Below are 19,142 nucleotides of genomic sequence, written 5' to 3'. Positions count from 1 at the left end.
TGGGAAAACTGGAAAGCCACCTGCAAAAGAATGAAACTAGACAGTTGTCTATCACCACACATCAAAATTAACTCAAAATGGATTAAGGACCTGAGTATAAGACCAGAATCAATAAAATGCATAGAAGAAACATAGGAACTAAACTCAAGGACCCTGGACTTAAAGAGGATTTTATGAATTTTGACCTCTAAGGCAAGGGAAGTAAAAGCAAAAATAAATGAATGGGACTACATAAAACTAAAAAGCTTTTGCTCAGTAAAAGAAACCGTCAACAAGGTAAAGAGACAACTATCCGAATGGGAAAATATATTTGCAAGCAATATCTCCAATAAGGGCCTAATATCCAAAATATATGAAGAACTCGTACGACACAATGACAACAAAAAACAAATGATCCAATCAAAAAAGGAGTAGAGGTCCTGAACAGATACTTCTCCCTAGAGGACATACAAATGGCCAACAAATATTTGAAAAGATACTCAACATCACTAGCTATTAGGGAAATGCAAATCAAAACCACAATGAGATGCCATCTCACACCTGTTAGAATGGCTATAATCAACAGGACAAGTAATAACAAATGTTGGAGAGAATGTGGAGAAAAAGGAACCCTCATACACTGCTGGTGGGACTGCAAATTGGCACAGCTACAATGGAAAACAGTATGGAGGTTCCTCAAAAAACTAAGAATTGATCTACCATATGATCCAGCAATCCCTCTGCTGGGTATTTACCCTAAAGACCTGAAAACTCATATCTATAAAGATACTTGCACATTGATGTTCATAGCAGCATTATTCACCGTGGCCAAGACATGGAAGCAATTGAAGTGTCCTACGACAGATGATTGGCTAAAGAAGCTGTGGTACATATATACAATGGAATATTACTCAGCCATAAAAAGAGATGAAATACTGCCATTTGCTACAACATGGATGGAACTTGAGATAATCATGCTAAGTGAAATAAGCCAAACAGAAAGAGTTGAAAATCACATGATATCACTTATATGTGGGATATAAACCTAAAAGCAACAAATGAACAGGAGAAACAAACAGAGACACATGGACTATAGACTAGTGGTTATCAGATGACTATAGAGTAGTGGTTACTACTGGAGTGGTGAAGGAGGTAGACGGGGTAAAGGAGGTCAAATGTAGGCGGGTAGGAGGAAGGTAAAGTGGGTAAAGGGGATCAAACATATGGTAGCTGAAGGAAAATGGACTTTGGGTGGTGAACACACAATAGAATATACAGATGTCAAATGATAATGTACACCCGAAAATTGTATGACTGTATTAACCAATGTTACCCCAAGAAACTTAATTTAGGAAAAAAAATGAATTATAGATCTAAGTGTAAGATAAAGTCTTACTGACTTTGGATTTGGCAATTTATTAAATACAACATAAAAAAGACAAACTTTGAAAGAAAAAAAAATTGGCCTTCATGAAAATTAAAAACTTAAGAAAATGAAAAGACATTTCTTTCTGAGACTTGGAGAATATATTTGCTGTACATACACCTGAAAAAGGACTTTTATCTAGAATATATAAAGAACTCATGCTAATCAGTAAGAGGATGAATAGCCAATAAAAATATGGGGAAAGATATGAACACTTTATCAAAGAAGATATACAGATAAGCAAAAAGGGACATGAAAAGATGCTCAGCATTATTAGTCATTAAGGAAATACAAATTAAAACCACAATAAAATAACATTACATTCCCATTAATGGCTCAAATTAAAAGACACATCATACCAAGTGTTAGTGAGGATTTGGAGAAAACTGGGACTCAGACTGCTGGTAGCGACATATAATGGCACAATCACTTTTGAAAATAGTTTGGCAGTGAAATACATGTGACCCCATTTCTTTCCACTCCTAGAGAAATGAACAATTTGTACAAAATATTTCTAGAAGTTTTATTTGTAAGAGCGCCAAAATCAAACTCAAATGTTTATTATAAACAGGTGAATGGAGAAATAATGGTATATCCCTACATCCATACAATGGAATAATACTTAGTAAAAAAGAAAAAAATTACTCATGCACACACATGAATAAATCTCCAAATGATGATGAAAGACAAGCAAAAGATATAGATATGGTATGATTCTATTTTTATATAATTCTAGAAAATGCAAACAAATCTATAGTGACAAAGCCAATCACTGATTGCCTGGAGACAAGAACAGCTAGAGGGGTTATAAAAGAGCACAAGGAAACTTTTGCAGGTGGTAGGTATGTTCATTACCTTGATTGAAGGGGTTTCATGAATGTATACATATGTCAGATGATGCACATCCATTATAACTATGTTTAGAGGTGTCAGATTGACAGCTGCATCTGGCTACAGTGGAAATTATTTACACCACACAAACTGGCAAATGTTACTACAAAACCAGGGCTATTCCTTAGACAGCTGGTGAACATTTACCAGCCCACCACTAGCTATAACAAACATGTTAAAAAGCTCATTGGAATTCTTAATGTTTTAATTGTGCAAAAAGATTCTGAAACTAGGCTAAAAATTCGCCTTTATCAAGCTAGACACTATTACTAGGGAGAAAAAGAGACTCTGACACTTACCCCTATCAAGAAACTTGCAGAGACATACTTCAGTTGCCTTGACCAAAAGCTACCACAGCCATCTTCCAAAGGGCTCATTGTTGACACAGTCTTTCTTCCAAGACCAGGAGGCTCTGGGGTTGAATCTTTAGCTCCTTCTGGAATGTAAGAGCCCAAAGGCTGCTGGAGGGGCGGCCCTCACCTCTAGCAAACACCAATGACCCATGACTTGCTTGCCACAGCTACTCACAGACCAAAAACCTGACTTTAAGGTATTGCTTGAAAAAGTATATCAGACCAAGTTTTCTACATAGTGGATTCCAATTCCAGCAATGAGATAAAAGATTTAGGACACAAACACATTTGTATCGGGTGAATCAACCACCAGGATATGGGAGATCTGATATTTTTACCAACTGCTTTGAGGCAATTTAAGTATGGAATAAGGTTTAGAGCCAAATCCTTCTCCTAATCTTCAATGGCAGCTGGAGTCCTTTTAACTAATATGGTGTGGAGAATATGTGTGCTGAAGCTGTATCATCTCGAGAGGGTCTGAAGGAACAGAAAAGATTGACATTTTAAAAAATTTTTAAAAAGAAAAAATCTACACTGAAGAATTCAGCAGAGAGTTGCTTATGTTGCAGAAATATATCTTCCTATTTCCCGACAAGTTGGAATACACCTTAGGGCTTTTTTGCCTCCACTGCATAGAGGTCTGATCGCTTCTGGCTAAAAATGGGAATTTGCTGGCGTATTTCAGCCACCTTCTTCAGGTCTGCAAAAACAGGAAAGTACACTATTAATAAGATGTAACTCTTCACTAACCAAGGGGATTTCTTTCCCAAACGGTATAAAAACCACCAGAGCCTCAGCAAGTAACTCAGTAATAAAGGCCTTGTCTAGAAGCACAGATGGCCTGGCACTGCCCCTGGAGTCATAAACCAAAACCAAGAAAACTCAAACTGAACTGCACCCCCGAGGACTTGGCCAAAGAATCAAAGATAAATGAGGCAGCGGTGTGGGGTGGGGGAAGAGTGCATAAAGAACCCCTTCAGGTGACAGGGGCTGCCCAGCTATGGAATCTACCTTGTGCCAGGCAGATCTTACCTATGTCTGAATACACGATCGTTTCTTCAGTACCAGCTTTGGCAAGGACCTCTCCCCTGAAAAAGATTCAGGGGAGAATGACTGGATTCGCTGTTTGCTGATATTCAAGACCTCTCTCTGTTTTTCCTCCCCATCTCACAGGCCAAAGGAGAAAGAATCTGAGATTTAAAACAAGTAGGGGTATAAACTCCTATCCTACCATTTAAGTAGCTGTGTGGCCTTGGGCCAAGTCATTTGTAATCCCCATTTCCTAATCTCTAAAGTGGAAATAATAGCTCCATGAGAACTTAGTGAGAAAATTATGGAGTATGGTTTGCAAACTGCGTTTGTTATTCTATGATATAAACATCTGGGAACAGAACCACCTATAACCAACAGGAAGTGCCATCCTATCCCATGAGTGCACGTGAGCAGGGCCCCTTTGCAAAGGCAGTCTGGCTCTGCTTTTTCACACCTCTCAAGGCTGCGCCCCGATCCTGCCATGGTGAGGCTGGGCTTGGGCACAGCCCAGATCTGCATGGATCTCTGGCCTTGTGCCTGTGATCCTCAGATCCCTATGCTAATAGCCTTTAGTTTTTGAAGGAAAGATTTCAACTTGTGAGGTCTGGGTGGTAGGGGGATCACACCCTGGCAGGAGTCTCACACTTAGAAACAGCAATACTCCTTCATAAATCTGGGGAAAGGCTGATCTGGAAACCTATTTCCAATGCTGAGTCTCTTGGCCCAAAGCAGGGCTTCAAAAACATATCTTGTGAAATAAAATTTCTACAAAGTACAAAACAAAGTATCTGACAAACGAGTTCTGTTTACCAGATGGCCACATATTCTTGGCATAAATGAACTATAAACATAATTAGTGATGCCATTTAACTGAATCCTTTTCTATTCTTTTCTATTTCTTCTCCATTTGCCCTGGCATTCAAAGATCTCTATGTTAACCCCGGGCAACCATCCCAACGTCAAGCCAGAAGGCCCCCAAAGTCTACATATGAAATCCTGAAAAGGAAGAAATAAAAGTAAATCTTATACAGCTACTTTGTGTCAGAAGCAGCCAGCCTGATCATCAACTGAGTTCATTAGGAGAATTAACAGGGGAGCAGAGGTGCCCAAAAGGCCGGGAAGCCTACTGCTAGCATCTGGGCAGAGAAATTTGAATTATGTTAGAGAAAATCTTCAAGCCAACTTAATCGTTCCAGTCTTCCAATGCCCTCAAATTCTAATGTGCTGGAAGCTCCCTGGGATTTGCTCACTGGTCATATCTTTCAAGGACTTCTTCTATCACACACCTTAATTTGGTAGTCTTATAAAATCTGAAGAGAGACCCTTGAAGGACCCCACAGTGATATGTAACCCTTCTCGGCCTTATTACTGGTATATTTATCCTGAAATTGCAGAAATACTTATCTGTGTGGGCCTATGTAATCACACTGATGTATGAGAAGTAGAATGGCATAAATCCAAGTTCTGAAGTCAAATATCCTGGATCCAAACACAAGTTCTAGCCACTTTACCCCGTGAACTTCAATTCTACCATCTATAAACTGGGCTTAACAGAAGATAAGTCCCTGAAGTTCAAATTGAGACCATGTGTGTAAAAGTGCTATGTAAACTGTACAAATGCAGACCATAAGGTATGCATTTCAATGTATGACTGTATGTGTATCTGGGCAGACTTTCATGCTGGTTTCACCAAGTAAAAAAAGGCTTTACCCTCTCACAAAGGACAAGTTCACAGTTTTCCTTAATTGAACCCACCCTTCCCTCCTCCTCTAATCATTATTCAGGGAACAAAATCCTCACCCTGTAACTCCTTTTTGCCCTAGGACCAGTCACCCAGTTTAAATTTTAACCAAAAGAGTTTGAGAGCCTCTTTTACTAAAACCACTGACTCGTCACTGCTGCCTTGTTACCCCTATGTTATCCAAGACTGACTGACAATAAAAGCTACTTAGAAACTCAGAAGAGGGCTAAGGCCATGTGCTCAACCAGGAGGGCAGGACCATTTCTGTCAGAGAGAGGCAGAGACCTGGCAGGCATGTGTGGATATGGGGGGTGGGGTGAGGCACAGGGCTGATTACGCATCAGACAGCCCACCTGCTCACGTGCCATCTTTCTCAAGCTCCTAGTGAGCCTGTCCCTGCTTAGGCAACTTACCAAGGATTCACGACAGTGCTGTGTCCCCAAGCAACATAAGAGGCCTTTTCATCCCGGGCAGGAGATGCAGTGGCCACATACACCTGGTTATCAACAGCTCTGTAGTCAACAGACAGAAAAGAAGTAAATCATACATTATACGTCTGTGACATTTTCCTAAGTGTACAGATCCTTCTTTTTAAAAACTAGGACAGGAAAGGCTGGCTCAGATGTGGAGGAAATACCCAAAGTCATAGAACCCTCTCTTCAAAAAGTACCTTACTGTATAAGCCAGTTCTCAATCAGGGCAATCTTGCCCAGCAAAGGATATTTGCCAGTGTCTTGAGATCTTTTCCATTGTCACAACTAGGAGGCGCTATTGGCATCTTATGGGTGGAGGCCAGGACTGCTGCTAAACATTCTAAGATGCACATGACAGCCCCCAAAGAATTTTGTCCAAAATGTCAATACTGCCACAGTTGAGTGACCCTGGCCTGAGCCAACCTGTAACATGTAAAAAAGCAGAGCTTCTGTGTTCTTAATGCAAGTCCAGGTGGCCAGAGAGAATGGACTGGCCTTGCCGGGGCAATACATCCTGCAGGGCTGCATGGCACTTCCATAGCAATGGTGGCAGCCTCATGATCTCAAATTAGATCAGAATTTCTGGTGGCAGCTTGGGTATATCAAGCCCTCAGGGCTCAATCAACAGATCCATGCCAGGTCATTTTAGTCTTTCCCAAGCTTTTCTTGCTTTTGACAAGATTGCATTTATTAGTACTCATGGTATCAGAAACTCCTACCCCATCTTCTACCATGCAGCTAGCCAAACACTGCTACATCCCGCTCCAGTAAAAATTACCATCATCTCTAGAATTAAAAACAGTGGCTACCTCTGGGCAGAGAGAGGTGAGTACTGACTGGGAAAGAGCAAAAAGAAGCATTCTAGGGGCTGCAACGTTCAATATGTTGACCTTGGTCACAGCTGGATACATATGCAGAGATTCACTGACCTGTAGACTTAAAATTAGTGTGTTTTTCTGTAAGTATACCTCAATTTAAAAAACTTTCAATCCAAGAAAACCATCATCTCTGACTAGCATTTCATGGTTTGCAGAACACTTGACACACATGCGCACACAGTAATATTCTGTTTCCCTTCCTTGTTACATCCACCTCTACCACCTGCCCTTCACCACTCCTCAGCCTTAGGGGACTAAGGAAACAGCAACTGTAACACGCCAGAAACACCTGTGCGATGCCCAGGATTTAGAGTTTAGAAGAACCACAGCTTATAATGAGGTTATTGGCAGAGTATCCCCAGGACTAGCAGGCTGCTGTGGAAGATGGAGTGGGATAAGCACCTCAATCTGAACAGCACAGGGTCAGCTGTGTAAAGACCACAAATCTCTTCGTAGGGCTGTTAGGCTAAAATAAACCTCTGCTTTTCCTTGGCTTCTAGGTCTCTGAACATGAATACTCTGTGGGTCTCCAATCTCTCTGTAAAAGTTACTGGCAACTGTCTTAGGGACACCAACCCATATCTAATCACAGTACATGAAATCACTGTCCACTTGATGCACTAAGTGCTCTTGGAAATGCAAAAATTACAGTCCTAAAAGTCCATCAAACTAGTACTATGGTTTCTGAAGATAAGGTTCCCAGCAGAAGCCTTCCCTTTAGTCTGAGAGATGAAGAGATTCATCTTGTTGAACTGCCAGGGCATCTGAGTTATGGGTAGCATTCCATAACAGGAAGGCTGGTATTTCCACCAACATGGAAATCTTTCCACAAAGAAACATGCTTGAAGATATATTTGAAATGCTTTCTTACCTGCCTCGCTGAAGCAACTCCCAGTGAGCTGGTCCAGTGGTCAAATTAAAAGCTCCAGGATATACCAACAGCTGGCAGCCTTGGGGAGAGAAAGGCCGAAGAGTCAATGCAGTGAACACCCAAACACACAAGCCTCTCCCTTTGTTCCTTCCCCAGTGGGGACCAATTCAAACTTTCCCAAGCATAAAAAGATGTCAGCCAAGTCAGACAGTGTCAACATCATGAAGTTATGGCTCTGAATTCCTTTAGAGACACTCACATGACACACATACAGACACACTAGAAAAGTGGTATTGATAACCGAAACCACAACATGTGACTTCGCTTAAAAAAGCGAAGAACTGTCATTCAGTTTTCTCTCAGCATCACATGGTCAGTTGTGCATGGCCAAGGACCATGCTGTGTTATGCTTTTCAACTGAAATGAGGGGCAGGGTAGGTATTTCAATGCTTATTGATAAAACTAAAGAGACTGGCAACCCAGAGCCCATGTATCTCCACTTTACGCTGAGCAGGCAAAACATTGCACCCGTTTCCCTTTGCTAAGTGGCAGTTGAATCAGAATCAGAGTAGCTTGGGCAGTCTAGCGGGGATGTTAATATTTGTTGAGTATCATACAAGGAGCTTTGTAAGTTCTGTCTTCTTAATCCTTACACCATTCCTATGAATAAACTAAGACCCAGACTGCTCTAGAGATTACTTTACCCAAAGTATCATGCCAATTAGAAGAGGTGGAACCAGAATCCATATCTTCTGACTTGGTTTGGTGCTCTTTCTGGGTAATAGGACTCTCTGGATCAAATGTCACTGACTACATTCCCACAGTAGCCACATCTAGGACTATTACATATACTGTGTAGTGAAATCCATGAAAGCATGGACCATGTCTTCATTTCTACTGGGCTTCAAGTGACTCTTTCCAAATACAGTAGCAGGAAGGGCTCAAAGGGTCGAGTAGATGTGTATCTAATTACAACCTCTGAAAAACCATACTGTCCATACACAGCACAAGTCTGAGAAGCGAGATGGGGGTGGAGAGATTACGACCTCTCGTCCAGTTTTTCTAAGGGTTCCCTCTACCCATAAAGACCAGCTCAGACTCAAACCTCCAAGAACCTACGCAACTGTAGTGTCACCTCACCTTTCTGTGCGTAGATTTGTGCAAGCTCTGCAAAGCGGATGTCGTAGCAGATGCCCAGGCCCACTCTGCAATAAGCTGTTTTCCAAACAGAAAATGCACATATGAAAAATTAACCCCCTGCAGCATGGTGTGGCAGGGTGAAGCCTCCTGATCTAATAATCTCAAAACACTGACAGGGATATAGTAATACAGGGCCCATGGATAGAGAAAACTTATAAGCTTATTCCTGCTTGGAATTCACCTCATAAAGACATCATTTACGTCAGCAGAGATGAGAAATTCATTCTAACTGAATGCTTATATAAGTGGGAGGTGTTCAATCACGACCTAATAGGTACACTTTGGAAGCTATCATATTAATAGGAGGCTGTGCCTAAATGGAAGAACAAAATCCTGTCAAAATCATTGTTCTCCTTTCAGCCCACTCTTTCCTAGATCTGACTGTTCTCTGCCTTTCTCATTTCTAGTCTTTCAGTTAGGTTATGTAAAGGAGTTGGGGAAGAACAAAAGAGAAAAACGAAGGAATACCTGATCCTCTTCTACTGGGACTGTTCAAAGAGATGAACTTATCTGGTACGTACGAGTCTCAAATGTGGAGAAACTATCACCAGGACTCAATGTTTTAGATTCTTGAAATGTGATTTTCCCAGGAACATCAATGTCAAAGAGATGGAGCTGCGTCACAAATAATGGCACTGGTTACCTCTTTTCCAGCAGGGTTCATGGAAGTAGTAACAAACATTTTTCCATGGGCAGATATGGCGGGTGCTCCATGATCAACTGCACATACAGCACTCCCAAACTGCCCACAATCTACCTCATGATCTGATACTTTATCAAAATGAATTCTAATGGGAAAAATGACACTGTAGGTTTTATGAGCCTCCTTTCCTACGTTTATTATGGGAAGCCAATCATGTATTGCTTTTTCACTCAATACAAATGCTAAATGAAGACTCCTCAGAATCCGAATCAAACTGGTACATGGGCGGAGAGTGGGTGAGCGGTTAAAAATAGGTAAAATTTAGCAAACTGAATGCATTAATATATAAAAAGAATAACATATTACTTCCAAATTGGATTTTGATTTATCACACTAACAAAATTAAGGTGAAAAGTAATATGATCATCGTAAGAGGTGCATAATGAGCATGTGGTAAACTTCTACATCCATTCTTATTTTAAAACATAACAAAAAAGAAAAACTCTTCTGGGAAGAAAACTCCTTTAATCTTAATAATGTCTACCATGAAAAACCTGAAGATAGTACCTAATGGTGAAATAATAAAAGCCTTCTCCTATTAAGATCCAGAATAAGACGACATCTGCTATTCAACAATGTATCAGAAGTCCTAACCAAAGCAACGAAGCAAAAGAAAGGAATAAAAAGTACAGGGATTAGAAAGAAAACGAAAAAATTAAATCTTTCATTATTCTCAGATGACATAATTGTGTACCTAGAAGCTCCAAAGGAAATCTACAAATTATTAGAATTAATGAGTGACTTTAGCAAGGTTACGATATACAAAGTCAATATGTTTTTTTAAAAGTTGTACATATATATACAAAAAATGGGAAATGAAAGGGCATCAAAAACCACCAATGAGGAATAAATCTAGCAAATGATGTAAGACTATACCCAAAAATCTATCAAAGAAATTTGAAAGAAATTTTTAAAAGCCTTAACAAATGGAGGGATATATGCCACATATGTCATAACTGGAAAACTCGACACACTTCAAAGAATGGAGTTAATAATGTTGGCTCCTCTTCTGGTAGTTGCAGAGTGGCTCCTACCAGACCTATCAGCTTTCTCACAGACAACTATGAACACTGGAAAACTCCTTAAAAGCACTGGAGAATGATCAAAAACTGAAAGGAGTCAACACCTGGAGGAATAGAATAGCGCTGTGTGAGGTTCCCATTGGTTTACAGCTTTTAGTTGGAAGCAAGGCCTCAGTTGTTGCTTCACTCAGTTACGGTGAAAACTACCACAACCATACAGGCTTGAGGAATCAGAAGATAGAGTTTCACGGCAGCTAGAAAGTGCAGGGGAAATCCCCTAAAAGAGAAAGCCAAAGAGGAAGAGCCCTAACTTCCACATATAAAATCTGCCCAAACTTCCAGCTAACTACTTAATTAAAGAAGTGTGGGGCAGACTCCAAGTTGCCCAGCTGAAGAATTTTAGGTAGAACTGAGCAGCTGAAGTTGCTGCCTATCTCTCAAAAGAATTTGGTGTTTGAGTGCAACCAACTACTTAAAAAAAGACAAAAAAAAAATCAACTTTTTAGAGAAATATAACAGAAGACTCTCAAGAACATATAATCTAACATACAATCCAAAGCTACTTTACACACAAGGAAACAGGAAAATGTGACCTAAATTCTGAAAATGGAATTAATGAACAGACTCCAATGTGACCCAGATGTGGTAATTATCAGACTTTAAAGCAGCTGTTGAAACTAAGCTCAAAGGCATAAAGAAAAATATGCTCTTAACCAATAGGAAATATCAGCAGAGAAATAACAGCTATTAAAAAAAAGAATATTTTAGAACTGAAAAATTCAATATGTGAAAAAATTTTAAATTCTACTGGATTGGGTTACAGGAGATTAGGAGATTAGCAATTACAGAAGACTCCGTGAACTACAAGATAGTCAACAAAAATTGTCCAATTTGAAGGAGAGAGAGAAAAAAAGGTTGGAAAAACAAAAACCAGAGCCTTAGTGACCTCATTTGGTGGAACAGTTAGCAAAATTGGAATCCTATAAGAAAAGAATATTTAGCAAAATATTTATGTAAAAATATTTAATAAAATGATGCTTTTAAATTTCCCAAATATGGGGAAAGATTTATTTTTATAGATTCAAAAAGTACAAAGCAAAACAAAAACAAAGAAAACCATCTAGGCATATCAGGGTCAAAATACTAACAACTAAAGATTATGAAAAAATCTTGAAGGCAAGCATAGAAAAAACATAAATTACATACATGGGAACAACAATACAAATTACCACTGACTGCTTATCAGAAAAAAAAAAGGGCTACAAGATAACTAAATAAGATCTCTCAAACTGCTAGGGAAAAAAAAAAAACCCGTCAATCCAAAATTCTATTCCACCAAAAATATCTTTCAATAAAGACAAAATAAAAATAAATTCATAAACAAAACTAAGAAAATTCATAGCTAGCAGGTACTCACTACGAAAAAGCTAAAAGAGGTCTGTGTAAAGGTAAAAATACCAGATAGAACTATAATCTTCAGATAAGAAAAATGCCAGAAATGGTAAATATTTGGGTAAATGTATTTTTCATTTCTTTAAAATATATGACTACTTAAAAATTGTTTTTTGGGATTTACAATGTGTAAGATGCAATATACATATATATATATATGTACATATGTCAGCTATAGCATAAAGAATGGGGAGGAGGTAGGAAATGGATCTTTATGATCGCAAGGTTCTTAAATTTCATAAGTAGTAGTATAATCTTAACTCTAAGTAGACTGTGACAAGATAAGGGTGCATACTGTAGTCCCTAGGGTAACAAAATTTTTTTTTAAGTGAAAAGGTATACTTAAAAAGCCAATGGATACATTAAAATGGAATTCCAATAAATATTTAACCTTAAAGAATGCAGAAAAGAGGAACAAAGGGGAAAAAATCGTAACACATCTATATGCTTAAATCCAACTATCTCAACAATTACATTAACTATAAATGAAGTAACCAATCCAGTTAAAAGGCACAACCCAACTATATGCTGTCTAATAAAAAATAAAAAAGATGAATAAAAAAGCACAACCCAACTATATGCTGTCTACAAGAAAACTATTTAAATATAAAGACACGGACAGGTTGAAAATAAAAGATTAAAAAGAGATCAACCATACAAACAGTTAAGTGTAAGCCTAGAGTGGCTATAGTAATATCAGAGATAAAATAAACCTCAAGTACTACAAGGGGGGAAAAAAAAAGACATTTTATAATCATAAAAGGATTTACTTACCAGGAAGACTTAACAATCCTAAATGTATATTCATTTACTACTGTGAAGATGTCAACTTTCCCCAAAAGGATCTCTATATACTGAATACAATTCTAATTAAAATTTCTGTAGGTTTTTCCTTTGCTGAAATTAACAGGCTGCGTCTAAAATTTATATCAAAATGCCAACAGCCAAGAATAGCCACCTGTGCCAACCTGTCAAAATGTCTGATGTGTGTACAATGATGAGAGGGACTAGGGGACTTCACAGCAAATTCTCAAAAGGCAATCAGACTTGCCGCCACATTCCCTACTTACCTTTCTGTGCTTTACCAGCAAAGTTCCATCAGGCCCAAACACGGCACAGGTGTTATATAATTGCCCAGCATCTTCTTCAGGAATAGAACCTTTCATTGAGAGGAGAAACACACAGGCACAGAAAACATTCTAAATAAAGCATTCTTTCATGATAACTGAACAAAGGCTTGATAAACTGTCAGTTGGGTCCAACAACAAAGTTTATTATCTTCTAAGTGTTATTTAATCATTGTTCTGTTTTTCTTGAATACAATCATTCAGAGATAAAGTCCAGCGTGTAGATGAAGTGTAATTAGGCCAGATGCCAAAGACAGGTTTCAAAAATAACCAAACTGGTTCTGAATTCAGCTTTGATCTTGAGCAACATTTATTCTGAAATACTGGAGCAACACAAGGAATTCATTTTTGCTCAAATGAAATTCACCAGGTCCTGCAACATAACTGCATCCACAAAGGCCTCAAGATGGGACTGTAAGCCACAAGTCTTTCCATCACTGAATGTAGTTCCCACAGTTCTCTTCCTTTGCCTCTTTTCTCCTTCCTCTTTTTCACGTCTAATTCTTAATACAGCATACATAATACAGAAGTAATTTTGTTTGCTATATTAGTTTTACTGGACTGATTTTTTTTATTTAAGCAAATTAAACATTTTAAAATTTACTTCAGAACCACATAAAGCTACTGTGATGTATGTGGCCTCCTTATGAAAAAAAAAAAAAAATTTCTTAACCCTATGTTGGTATAATGAAAGACACTCAGATATGGTTTTTTTCTCACATTTCCACCTGCCCCTGAACTCCCTACTCCATCTCCATGGAAAATCATCACTGTCAGTGTGTGTCCTTCCACAGTATTTACTATGTCTTACATACATAAATACATATGAAAATCAATAACCTTCTTTCATATAGCAGAGTATTCTGAATGGGAGTACCTGTGCAGAGTGTATTAAACTTGCTCTTTTTCCACCTAACAGTGTGTCTGAAAGATCTCTTCTCATTACTACACATAGATCTACCTCATTCTTTTCAATGGCTAATTTGTATTCCATGGTTTAAATGTAACAACAAAAATTATTCAGATGTTTTTATGTTTAGGCCATGAAGGTAGGAAGTTACCTCCAATGAGATATATGCTGCACTCCTTTGCTACTTCAGAAAGCTCCTGTGTGGATTCACCAGGAATTTTCTCTGCATATTCAGGAAAATAGTTTGTGCCATATGGAGAATTAAAACATTCCTAGAATAATGTTGGAGAGAAAAAGGAAGGGGAAAATATCAAAACACTCAGACCATTTTAAAGTTCTACTGTAAGAAGACAAAGCTGCTGTTTTCAGCTCTGCTTTCTAAGGAAAACATTGATGCCCCACTCGGCACCTGGCTCAGGCCAAGACGAGTCACGAATGCTCACCCAGATCCTGGTCACCTTGGCAGAAGGCCAGAATTACCTTTCCCTAGAGCCTGAGGATCATCAGCTTGTACAAGATATGTGTTAAAGGGGCACATGCTGAATTCATATGCTTTCTATTCTGGCATTTAGACTCTGCTTCCCAGCAACATAAACCAACAAAAGACCAAAATTAGGGTTCAAGCACAGGTGGGTCCCATGAGTGGAGTCTTAAGGAAGATGGAATTATCATTAAGATCTCGAAACTCAGCTCCCTTGTTAAAGATTCCTACTCATTAGCTACATGTGTGATTGCCTGGAGCCTAAAATACAAGGTGGCCCTAAAAATTCTCCAATCTAAGCAGGGTTTGCAAAGGGTTGCCTCCACCACAGGGAGGGAGAGCGGGGGAGGGACCGTCTGGAATAGTTCCACCGCTGACCCCAGCAGGCCTCTGCCCATGGAAGATGTCAGTAAATGCATGTCCAGACATGTGCTGGACCCTTTTCTGGCGCTAACCCCCTACTTGCTGACAAACAAATGTGGTGCAACCTTCACTGGTTTTCTTTTCAAAGAAATCACCAGGATTAGAGATGCAGGTCCCTGGTAGCCTACTACAGGCTACCACATTGAGGAAGATAACGTAGCCTGTAGTAAGCCAGTAAGAAACCACAGGCTTCCTAAATGTCTAACAATTTTCAGTTTTCAACAATTTTAAATGTTGGAGGCCTAGCTCTAAAATCAATACGACCTGGTCCTATAAAGACTTAATTATACCAGAAAAGAAGTATCCTAGCCACTGAGTATTTTAGCTTTAGGTAAGTCCCTCACCCTACTAGGATTCTGAACAGAGTAGGTGATCCTAAAGTTAAAGACCTGTAGGATGCTAGCACGTCCTATCACAAAGACCCCTGTCAGGGTCATCTTCTAGACAAACATAGAACCATCCTGGGGCCACAAAGGACCTTGCTGGACTCTGGACACAAGAAGAAAACCAGAGCTAACAGACACTATTCTGCTGGGTTAACAATTCACAGAAAGAGGTGGCTGTCTTCATACTTACTGGAAGAGAAACTATCTTGGCTCCTTGCGTGGCTGCCTTCCGGACAAGGCCACAAGCTCGAGTGAGGTTATCTGATTTGATAGAAGAAACCTGCAGCTGGATGAGGGCCAAGCGGAAAGCTGAGGATGAAGAGAAAAGTTTTCAAAAGATCTGACAGTTGAATCAGAGCAGCAGTTCTCAACCTGGACGCAATTCTGCCCCCATCCCTGGACATCTGGCAATGTCTGGAAACATTTCTGATTGTCACAACTAGTGCGATGCTATTGGCATCTAGTGGGAAGAGGTCAGAGATGCTACTAAACATGCCACAATGTACAGGGTAGCTCCCCAGAACAAAGAATTATCTAGTCCAAAATGTCAATAATGCTGGGATGGAGAAATCCTTAGAATAACATCCATGAGCAAAGCCTGCCTCAAGAACCTAAAGTAAGTTAGGCAGGGCCAGCTTACTTAAAAATGAGAACACGACTTGAAGGAACACAAATACAGAACTGTTCCTTACTATTTGATCTTTGGCCTCAGGGCCTACCCCTTATCCAGGTACTGAGCGCATCCCAGCACAGATGGTGAAATCCCTTGGAAGTCACGCACCCACTATGAATGGGGCAGTGGGTCCTTGGGGAAGGAGATGCCTGCTCAAGTTCCCCATCACCAGCCGGGGCACAATGCATAGGTCCAGCTGCTAGCAGGAGGGGGAACGTGGCAACCAGAGGGCTGCACATGTGTATTGTCACAGGGCAGGGCCCCTGATCACCTGTGAGGGTCTGCACTCACCCCCATGAATAATCCTGTGCCCAAAGGAGCACAACATTCAAGCAGCAAACTAAAACAGCATGAGGTTGAGACACTGTGGAAAGAAAAGCTAACAGCACTTCTTCCTATCTGAACAAGGGGCTCCACATTTTTATTATGGACTGGACTCCACAAATGATGTAGCCAGCCCTGCCAACAAGATCTGTTGTCAGTCTTGGGGAAAGGTCGGGGGCTCTTTCAGGCTTACTTCTTTGAGGTAGCAGCTATACCCTAAGTTTGCTTTTCCTATATTCTTTAGAGTTCTATTTTAGCTCTTATAGTCATCACCTTTTACTGGTTAATAATTATTTATGAAATTATTCCTGGTCAAGTGATTGGTATGGTTTCTGTCCCACATGGACCCTGACTGAAAGTGTTTGCTTATGTTCTGAAGAGAGGCTTCATTAAAGGATCCAAACCAGGCTGTAACCTACAGAAAGAAGTCTGCAAAACTTCAGGAATTATCAGTAGTGACCTACCCTAGCTTCCCTACCGCACAAGAGGCTTAGAGGGGGAAAGCTGCACAATGTCACTGAATGGAGCAAGTAGCACAGCAACAATCCAAGCCCAAATCTGAGACTGTAAAGCAGGACAGGCACCTTGTTTGGTTGGTTTAGGGGAACGGAGAGTTCATGCAACTTGAAAACACCCCTGAAGGAATTCAGATAGACACTGCCCTCAAACCCACTAAGAAACACAGCTCTCAAGTCCATTGGCCTCTGTCTGGTACCTCTTCAAAGATACCAGTCACACCCAGAGGGAGGTGTGTAAAAGGACTTCTATTTCACAATCCTGAGCAATCATTCAGCCCCCAACTTGTACTGTGCTCTAGGTTGAAATGAAAAACAAAGAGCACTTCCACAAAAATCCTCACAAGACCTCAGTAGGGGCAGTTTATATCCATTTTACAGGTCAAGAAACTGAGGTCCAGAGAGATTAAATGACTTGTTGACATGGAAAGCTGACTGTGAGTCAAGACTAATAATCCAGGTCTTCTGAGTCCAAAGAACTCCATTGCCTCATATAAAAGAATGGCACAGGCCTGGGAGCAAACATAGCTAGGAACTCACCCCTGGGGCTGATCCAGGATGAGGATATGTAACTAACAGGTTATACCCAACCTTAAAGCTCAATGTCCAGATGCAGAAATTACTTGCCCAGTTTTCTGCTCAGGAGAAAAAGGTATCCTCCATGTGCGTGAGGGGAAGCGCAATGTGGAGCAAATTATCCAGTCCTCATATCACGCAGACCAAATCAAAAAGGTGATTCAGTTTCAAGTGATAGGGCTCAAAGCTCAAATAATTAGGGTTGATGTCTCTGCACAACCCAAATTCAAAAATCAATCGCAGGTGAAGAGTGTGAAAGCAACTCCGCTTGATAGCCAGCTTCTAATGCAAAACCTAACCGTCTCCAAGAATTACACGGGGCAAAGGCTCTCGGACTTGAAGAATCTTAACTACAGAAGGCTTTACTCAAAGTGTAGTCTGGGAGAGGGGGGCGGGGAGGTGAGGGGGGCAGAATCTGCACTTTACATGAGTATCCGCCCCTCCCGCGCAGGTGAATTTCTTGCAGGTGGCTCCGGATCTCATCTACAAGCACCATCTCACCGGACGCAGGAGGAGCCACGTGCGGGGCAAGGGGCGGGCCCTGGGCTCGGACGCCTGACGCTCCCGAGGCCGCCTCGCCGCCCTCGCCTCGAGCGCCGCGGACACCGGTTCAGAAAAGGCCACGGACGCTGCAGGGACAGCGGGGCGGAGGCAAGGGTCTGAGCCGGCGCCACCTTTTCAGATGCCGGCGCCGCATCTGAATGAAGCCTCCCCTCCAGCCCGAGGTCGGGCCGCTGAGCTACTTACTGGCCATGGCTCTCCCTGGAAGCACCATGCACCACGCGCAGCGCCGGCTGAGCAAAGCCGGCTGAGCAAAGCCAGCTGAGCGGACGCCTCTACGCGGTCCGGAGGGCGCCGTGAGGGGCGGGGCAAAGCCACGTCGGGGGCGGGACAAAGCCACGTCCGGAGTTCCATCCCCGCCCTCATTTTCTGGCCCTCACCCCCACCTTCGGCTACACTGGAGGGTCTTCCTGCACGCTTCAAGCACATAATAATCGCACGCTGTTTGCCCTAGGGTGAGAAAACGAGAAACCTCTAATTACAACACAGTCCAGAAAAAGGAATGCCTCGAAAGGCAAAGGGACAAAGAGAAGGGGGCGACCTAAATCAGGGTGGCGTGCTGGTAAATGTTTAACAACAGGCCTCTCCGATTCTTAGCAAAAGGACTGAATCTCTTGCCGGTTGGATTAGCTCTGTGTCCAGGGATAATACTGTGTGCTGATTGCCTTGGTCTATCTGAACAAGTTGGTGTGACGGGGATGGCATTTTATGGGTTAGTTTAGGCACACAAGACTTCAGTGGGACCTGAGTACAAGGCTGCTCGTAATGAGAGAGGGGAAAAGCAAAACTAAGGGTTCAAACCCAATATCCTCAACAATTCAGTCGTCTAATATGTTGAATCTGCTAATATTATTTTAGATTTTTTTGCATTTATGTTCATTAATCAGGATTGCTTTTTGATTTTCGTGCTTTTGTCAAGTTTGGGGATCGAAAATAATAAAACAAAACTTGCTATCCTTTTTAATGCTCTGTAATAGTTTCGATTGTATTGAAATGAACCCTAGTTTTAAAAAGAAGACTATAAAACAATTGTAGGACGTTTAGGGGCATTTCGATATGAACTGGATATTTGATGCTTTAATGAATTTTGTGTGATAATGGTATTGTAATTATGACAGATAACGTCTTTACTCTGAGGAGATACA

The 19,142-nt window shown here is 40.8% G+C and overlaps 1 protein-coding gene across 1 annotated transcript; it reads right to left on the bottom strand.

Annotated features, from left to right (window-relative positions):
- Positions 1-1,914: 1,914 nt before the first annotated feature.
- Positions 1,915-18,441, bottom strand: NIT2 (nitrilase family member 2). The gene is given in 11 exon segments (XM_039856822.1): positions 1,915-3,349; positions 3,682-3,737; positions 5,836-5,934; positions 7,645-7,723; positions 8,785-8,859; positions 9,366-9,459; positions 13,092-13,180; positions 14,210-14,330; positions 15,539-15,657; positions 18,184-18,253; positions 18,256-18,441. Coding segments are annotated over 11 exon segments (1,065 nt in total). The 5' UTR covers positions 18,427-18,441; the 3' UTR covers positions 1,915-3,257.
- Between the last annotated feature and the right edge of the window lie 701 nt (positions 18,442-19,142).

Source organism: Pteropus medius, unplaced genomic scaffold (assembly GCF_902729225.1).
Source record: "Pteropus medius unplaced genomic scaffold, Ma_sr-lr_union100, whole genome shotgun sequence".
Lineage (NCBI taxonomy): Eukaryota > Metazoa > Chordata > Mammalia > Chiroptera > Pteropodidae > Pteropus > Pteropus medius.
This window is presented reverse-complemented; position numbering and strand designations above follow the sequence as displayed.